This window comes from Pundamilia nyererei, unplaced genomic scaffold, assembly GCF_000239375.1.
Source record: "Pundamilia nyererei isolate P.nyererei 1_Seehausen unplaced genomic scaffold, PunNye1.0 scaffold00454, whole genome shotgun sequence".
NCBI lineage: Eukaryota > Metazoa > Chordata > Actinopteri > Cichliformes > Cichlidae > Pundamilia > Pundamilia nyererei.
In genome coordinates, this window is record NW_005187855.1 from 142,204 (window position 1) to 150,700 (window position 8,497).

General features: G+C 45.1%; 1 protein-coding gene across 2 annotated transcripts in view; it reads right to left on the reverse strand.

Moving 5' to 3' along the window:
- Nucleotides 1–8,497, reverse strand: part of crhr1 (corticotropin releasing hormone receptor 1) — a 30,332-nt gene that overhangs the window by 15,783 nt on the left and 6,052 nt on the right. The window contains exons 2-5 of one of the 2 annotated variants that reach the window (XM_005753703.2): nucleotides 5,448–5,538; nucleotides 5,317–5,367; nucleotides 4,928–5,047; nucleotides 566–648 (exon numbers count right to left, since the gene is read on the reverse strand). In XM_005753703.2, the coding sequence (XP_005753760.1) occupies nucleotides 566–648; nucleotides 4,928–5,047; nucleotides 5,317–5,367; nucleotides 5,448–5,538 (345 nt within the window). Of the gene's footprint in view, nucleotides 1–565; nucleotides 649–4,927; nucleotides 5,048–5,175; nucleotides 5,368–5,447; nucleotides 5,539–8,497 lie in introns of those variants that run through there. The other variant, XM_005753704.2, reaches the window with a different exon arrangement.

The window sequence follows — 8,497 nt, forward strand, 5'->3', positions numbered from 1 at the left end:
GTGTGTGTGTGTGTGTGTGTGTGTGTGTGTGTGTGTGTGTGTGTGTGTGTGTAGGTATGTGTGTCATGCTCTGATGACACCAGTATATAAGCCTGAGGCAGACAGACAGACGGGCGGGTGGTATGAGCATTCTGATGTCATCAGACAACACTCAGAGTGAATCTAAATCCAATATTGATGAGAATATCAGAGAAGACCATTATCACCCAGCAGACGTGTGAACACACACAAAGACACACACACACTGAAAGTGTTTTCCTGTCCCATGTATCATCTGGGGACGTAGTCGTCCTTGGTCTGTCAGAGTAATGACAGAGGGTGGGTGGAGCTTTAGTGATGTCACATCGTTACCCTCATTTTGGGCCCAATAACAAACATACGAGTGAAACCTGCACTAACTCCTTTTAAACTGCCACACACTGATCATGATTTCCTCCTTTAAAAGGACTTGTGCATTACTACCAAACATCGTGTTAGTTAAGGCTCTGTTCGGGTTTACGAGCTCATCAGTAATAGAAACAAGGTCAGAGCATATTGATCAGTGATTGGCGTTGGTGCTTCTCACCAGGACGATGATCTCGGTGCACTGGCTGTAGTTTCCTCGAGCCGCCCAGCTGCCGTTCACCTGACACTCTCTGTAGACCCGATCTGAACACAAACATCAACGCGTTACTGTCAGTACAGGTAAAATACGAGTCACATGACACACGAGTCACAGAGCTACAGGTTAAAAAAGCTGATCCCACCCGTGCTCACAAAGTCTGTTTTTTCTGTCAGCCTGTCCAAGTAATGACCTGAGCCGTGAAGCCTTCAGTCGAGTTAAACAGTTTTCTGACAGATGTGAACCACAGAATCCAGCTGCTCTCTTATGAAGCGCTTAACTAAAACAACACGTCCTGATGTCAAACAAATGATGACTTTGTTTATGACTTTACAGCTGAATAAAGTTTTCTTTTTTCCATTACAGCTCGTAATAAAGTGGTAATAGCAGGCTAACAAGGGCTAAACAAGAACGTAATACTGTGGTATTTTGTAATTTACTATCAAATTAGTACTAGTACCAAAGTTATTTGGTACTAGTTGTTTTGCATTTTTGCATTTTTGTACAGCACTTTGGTCATCGTTGCTGTTGTAATCAAATGTGCTATAGAAGTAGCAAATATGTTAACAGTTGAGTAATATTACCCTGAAATGTATGTAACAGGGCCCGAAAACTGGAGTTAATACTGTGGAAATAAAGACACTCCCACGAGACAAAACCAATTAGTAATAGAAGTAATAGTAATTTTTGAATTAACCCTACTTAGTCCCAAAAGGTTGCTTCTGTTCACCTGAGACTGGAGAAGCCACCTGATGATGATGAAAAGTTTCTCCCAGACGAACAGAATTAACTTTTGGGATTCCTTACCTGGATGAGTGAGCAGACAACTCTCCAGCCTTAGGTTCCTGGTATTCTGCTTTGCAGTAATGTAAATATTGTGTTTAATAAAAAATGAAGTTGAAAAATCTTTTTTTCATCTTTTTTTCATGCCTAAAGATGAACAAAAAACCTGATTGAGGTTGTTATAATTCATGCATGAAAAGGTTAATAATAAGTAATGATTGAATGAAGTGAGACGGTGTAAGGAGCTCGGAAAGAAAAGCGTCTGGACCTCTTTAAGTTTCTTGGAGACATTTCATCCGAGAAACTTCTTCAGTTCTAGTGCAGCCGGTGGAGAGACCCAGATATTAAGCCCTATTGGGACTTGTCCTTGTCCTGTCCCACTATTGATCACGTGCCTCGTGAGGTGGAGCATCAGGTGAACCAGAGGAAAGCTGCTGCTAACCCATTCACAGAGAGGTGGGGAATGGCTGCAATCACAGCATTGTACGATCGTGACAGATGTACCCTTAGGCCCCCTCCTCGATTCAGAGATGGTCTTTCCCATTTCATGTAAATGGCCTCCTTGACTCTGCCCTCAAACCAGCGTAGACTGCAGGGCCCTGGCCTGACGAGGTGGCTCTTCTGTTTGGTTATTTAGTTTTCCGCGATGTATAAATCCTTGATTTAGATCCTGGAACTGACCTCCCAGCCCATTGTTCCTTGAGTGGGCTGGTTTCAGTCATTATGCAAACGTACTGTTTATAAGATTGAAACCTGCAGTCAGCTGAGACTGAAGAAGTCACCTGGATGAGTGATGAAACGTTTCTCCCACAAAACGCTACGTCCAGATGAACAGAATCAACATTTGGAGACTTACTTTGGAATGTCTCTAACAACCATAAAGTTCCATATCTGGTCCATCTTCTCAACGATTTCCTGGTCATATCACCTCTCCAGCTCTTGAGGTATCCACCCTGAAGTCAATTTTCACTGAACTTGGCGTTCCATTGTCAGAAGAGAAACAGGAGGTTTTTTTTGGCGTAACCCTTGACAACATTTAGTTCCAGGCTTCTTTGTTCAGAGAAGTATTAATGTCACATTAATTGTATCAATCTCGTCCTTCAAAACTTTCTCCTTGTTCCCTCTTGTGCTAAAGGACTGCTGCTCTTCCTGTTGGACACCTAAACTTTGCTCTGTGCATAATTGCTACCACTTGCGGCATCTAAACCATCAGTCCTTGCCATAATCGCTCTGGCAACGTCTCGCTCACAGGAATGGCATCACTTTCGTTTTGATGATCAGTTGTCCCACCCTGACCACATTCAGCTCTAAACAGATGTTGCTCCTTCATCTATCTGCATTGGTGGTTATTATGGCAGAAGGTGGTTCTCTTCAAAATCAGCTCATGTCTAAGCCCCCATGGTCCGCTGACCAATTACCTCAACCTTAGAAAATTCCAGCACACCTCACCTTCAAAAACTGTTTATCATTGTGTTTATCCACGTTTCTACCAGATCCTGGTTTCTTTCACACTTTCATCAAGTTCTCTCATTGTCTGGAGTTTCTCCTAATCTTTTCTCTGGCCATTCCTTCTGCATCAGTGCAGCAACACCCGCTTCTAGGAAAGGAATCTCTGACCATGGGTAGGCTTGTAATTGGCCGGTCATTACAAACCTACCAATTGTATATTTGCAAGAATCTCCAAGACCTTTGTAAAGTTCAATTCAGTTCAATTCTATTGCCTCAAGGCACTTCATTACTACTTTTAGGGGGTTTCCTTCTTTGGGGATCCGCCGAGTAGCTGCTGTCAGTCCACTATGAGGCCTTCCCCAAACTGCAGCATCAGTTCACAATTCTTCAGCATCTGTTGTCAGATCTAAATGAGGATGTGGTCTCAGCTAGGGAAATACCCTAGTTAGACAAGTAAACCAGCAGTGCTCTAATACGGTGATATAAAATGGTAAATGGCCTGTATTTGTATAGCGCTTTACTAGTCCCTAAGGACTCCAAAGCGCTTTACGCATTCACCCATTCACACACACATTCACACACTGGTGATGTCAAGCTACACTGTAGCCACAGCCACCCTGGGGCGCACTGACAGAGGCGATATGGTCCTACAAGGTCATTAAGATAAGATGGGGCCTGATTATTTAAGACCTTGTATGTGAGGAGCAGGATTTTGAATTCTGGATTTAACAGGAAGCCAAAACAGGAGAAATCTGCTCTCTCTTTCTAGTCCCTGTCAGGACTCTTGCTGCAGCATTTTGGATCAGCTGAAGACTTTTCAGGGAGTTTTTAGGACTTCCTGATAATAATGAATTGCAGTCGTCCAGCCTGGAAGTAATAAATGCATGAACTAGTTTTTCAGCGTCACTCTGAGACAGGATATTTCTAACTTTAGAGATGTTGCACAAATGGAAGAACGCAGTCTTACATATTTGTTTAATATGTGCGTTGAAGGACATGTCCTGGTCAAAAATGACTCCAAGGTTCCTCACAGCGTCACTGGAGGCCGAGGTAATGCCATCCAGAGTAAGAATCTGCTTAGATACCATATTTCTAAGATTTTCAGGGCCAAGTACAATAACCTCAGTTTGATCTCAATTTATTTAAATTAGGAACAGCATTTCATCCACAGTTATTCCCTCTGACATGTCTGCTCCCTGACATCGATAAACCAGCTCAGGTTCTGGATCCTCAGACTCACAGCTCACAAACAGAACTGGACCTCATCATCCATCGATATCTCAATCAATCATTATTAGAGAGAACTGATCAGAATCTGAAGACAACACAACCCAACTCGACTCCAGTGTAACCATGGCAACTACTGAGCTGTCATCAGGGCCTTACGCCCCTGATCACCCACCTCATCAGTGCACGCTGTGTTTGATTTACATCAGTCTGATCAGATCAATACATCAGTGCCCACAGACAGACGCTTTATTAACATGTTACCCGATCAGATGCCAAATTACATCAGAGGCAAGATTTTTTCTGTGTGTGAAGAAATTATGAAGGTCCAGTGAAACATGAGCTCCAGCTGGTCTCTCTCTCTCACTCACACTCACACACACACACACACACACACACACACATGACTCATGCTATTAAGTTCGATTGGCAACCTAAACCTTTAATTAAAACAGGACATTTATGCCACCCACACACACAGTGGATATAATGAAGACAGTTGGCACAGAAGAAGTCAGCTCCTCCTGGTACGGAGTGGGTGTTGGACGTCACTGAGAACACAGAGTGTGAAACTGTGATTGGCTGACACTTAATTGGCAGCCTCTGATTGGCTGTGGATAAAGATCAGTTGAAGACAATGGAGACAGAGTATATACTGTGAAAAACATGCCCCCTCTAGGAGAGAACGGTCAACAGCTCGTCGTTGCCCCTAAAGGTAAAAAAATAAACAAAAATCTAAATTTATGAGAGAAAAAACTCTGCCTGTGTCTGAGAGAAAGTGTGTAGCTGTCGTCACATTCACACATCAGAAACTGTCTGTGAACGTGTTAGCATGATAGTCTCTACATCTGAGCAGGTGGCACTTACTGGTGGTGTTGTAGTGGATCCCGTTGAACTGCTCAGGACACGGTCTGGAGACCAGCTCACCTGCTGCACTCCGAGGCCAACAGGTTCCTATCCCATCCACCGACAGGTCACAGTACACACCTGCAAAGAGAGAGCGATAGGTGAGAGGCAGAAGGACCTGTAGGGAACTTTACTTCATGAGACTCACCTTTGGTAAATATTATTGAAGTCTACTATGAAAGTTAGAGAATGACTCAAACATGAAGCACCTCTTAATTTTCCTGTTGGAGTCTTAAACAGTACTGCACAGGTACACCTTGAGAGTACAGCCATGGCGAAAAGCAGAGTACCTCATGGTGATCCTGGTGCTGATGCTTGTCAAAAGTCAAAGGTGAGTGTGTGATACAGACCTGAGGAGTTGCTGACGGTAAATGTCTGGTTGAGCAGGACTAAGGTCCTTGCTGAGAGGCAGAATACAGAGAAGGTGTTGGCGCTCCGGTTTCACTGAGCACGTCAAAGGAAATCCCAAACAGGAAGTTACCTGTGAAGTTGGTCGACAGCAGGATCAAAGTTTCGCAGGTTAACTCAGCCGGGGAGACTGGCCCGCTCAGCACCACGCACACGAAGACCACCTGAAAGCAGAGTTTCGGTTCAGATCGATCACATGACCAGCGGTCGGCGATGATCCAGCTGAGCGGCGCAGTGTTCGTCAGCGTGTTTTCTGTGTTTTTGTTCTAACTGACTAATAATGTCTCATTTATATGATACGGAGCTCAGGATCCTCCTGTTAATGATGCAGCTGCAGTCCCAGAATGCACTGCATCGCCTCTGCGGCGATAATGGAACACAGAGGAGGAATGCAACGCTGCTGCAATGCACGCCTGGAGCGGACGTCCATTACAGCAGCGAGTCAGGTCGCTGAGCTGTGATTGGTCACAGCAACAACCAGCTGAGGTCAGCCATCCAATGACAAGTGGCTGGGTATCAGCTGGAAGAAGGAGGCAGATCACCTTCAGCACCAGAACAGGAAGTGAAGTAATGAAGACTGCACCAAAATAAGAGACATAAGCCTGCTTCAATGAATGACTTTCATTTTTCAGATTCACAGTTTAGTGAAACTAAAGTGTTTGTCTGCAGAGTCAGAGATGCAGAAACGTGTATCACAGAGCCGTGACTCGCCCACGCCCACAAACACCACAGACGGGCTGAACATTGGACCGCCTCGCTGTTTCTCTCTGAATCTGATCAACTGCTGATCATTCACATGAGTTTTCCTCTTATTTCCTGTTGGTGTCCATCTTTGTTTTGGTTCTGGATGAACAATAACATGACAGCAACTACCCAGAATGCACTGCGATTGGCGAGGCCTGTTTAAATCAGTGGACCTGCTACATTGGTACCAAGGTGGCGCTCTCATCGGAGCTATGTGCTGGGTCATGTTCTGTCTCAGGACCTTCTCTGAGGTGCTCTGTTTGTTTGGACAGCAATAATAATGCATGTGCCGACTCCTTCATATCTGAGTGTGAGATCAGATGGTGTTTCCTCAGAGGGCGTTCAGTCTGAGCAAATATTCAGCTCTCACCTGCCTGTCGCTCAACTCTGCCTCTACAGCTCCAGTGATCACTGATCAATCAGCTCAGTGATTGATCATCAATCAGCTGCTCAGTCTGCGAAAAGGTGGAGTCTTCTGTTAATTCCTCACTAATGTCGCCATGATTCACACAGCATGACTTCACAGTTTGATATTCAGCTGGCAGTGTGTCTCACACACACACATTCTCGTTTTGATATCTTAGTAAGGACATCTATGCTTACCCTAACCCTCAGCCTAACTGTAACCCTGACACGAAAACCACATTTGAGATTCAAACATGTCTGCAAACTCTGAGGACAGGCAGTTGGTCCCCACAAGAATGGTAACATTGAAGTTTAGGTCCCAACAGAGCAACCTAAACAGGTATACCCACAAACACATGCACACACACGTACACACACAGTAAATGTGTCGGCCGCAGAGATCTACTGTTGTGTCTCTGAGCTAAAATTAGATCGCTAGCTGAGTGCAGCACACTCTCCGTCTTCTTGCCATGAATGTTTGGATCTTGGCAGCGCGTTCAGCAGCTCAGTGGGAGGAGTTACGTCAGCGTCCTGCAGCTGCTGCAGAAACCATCCTCGTTATCTGAGCCCGCTCTGCCTCCGGAGGCTCGTCCAGCCCAAGCGACACCGCAAATCGGATCAGTTGGAACACACACACACAGGGGTGCACTGTGTGTGTGCGATCTGATAAGTTGAGAGGTGCTGCTGGTCCATATGTCTCCTGGTATGGAGCCTCTGTGTCTTGTCTAACCTGCACACTTGAATTCATCATTCACCAGAAACTTGATCAGACCTGCAGCTCCTCAGGATCCTGAACCACCTTAGCTAGCTCCTCTGGATGTGGAGCAGGATCGGTGCTCTTCCCTATGACTGGCACAACTTCAGAGTTTCAGGAAATTTTAAGTTCCATTCTGGATTTAACAGGAAGCCAGTGAAGGGAAGCCAATACAGGAGAAATCTGCTCTCTCTTTCTAGTCCCTGTCAGGACTCTTGCTGCAGCATTTTGGATTCACTGAAGGATTATCAGGGAGTTTTTAGGACTTCCTGATAATAATGAATTACAGTCGTCCAGCCTGGAAGAATGCATGAACTAGTTTTTCAGCGTCACTCTGAGGATATTTCTAATTTTACAGAATTTACTGCAAAACCTGAAACCTGAAATACATCAAAGCTCCGTCAGTCCACAACAGACAGCAGCAGACTGGCCAACAGCTGAGAGACTTGAAACTGTGGAGGCTCAGAGGAACAGAAGGCAGTGAAGGCAACATAGCAGCTCCTCACTGATCAATGATGAGCCACAAAAACAGATTAAAATCAAACAGATGTCAGAGCATGTCAGAGTTTTCAGAAGAAATGAAGCCGCTGTAAATGAGACTCATTCAGGACAATAATGAGTCTGTAACGAGCTTCCTCTGCCGAGTGTGAGTCTGATCAAACTCCTTTGATTGGAGTCTTGATCCCGCTCTCTGCACTCTGACATGAATTATGTGTGGAGGACACGGAGCCTCGTGACTGAGCAGCATAAAAAGAATCAGAGGATCGTAATGAGCTCGGCAAACACAAAGGAAAGCTGCCACCCACTCACACAACAGCACAATCTTTAAACAAAAGCCAGTGGAAGCACTTCCTGCTGCAGGTCTGAGCCTCAACAAAGCAGAGGCTGAACAATCCGAGGCTGCCACGCACACAGCACTGTGCTATTGACCTGAAAGACTTTTATTTTGAAAAAACTGAGCCACGCTCCTAGAATCAGTTTAAATGGTCTGAACTGGTTTGGAATCCCGATGCCAGAAGAGGGCTGGACACTAACACACTAACACACTAACACACAGACACACTAACTCACCACACCAACACACCAACACACTAACACACCAACACACTAACACACCAACACACCAAAATACAGACACACTAACTCACCACACCAACACACCAAAATACAGACACACTAACTCACCACACCAACACACTAACACACCGCACCAACACACC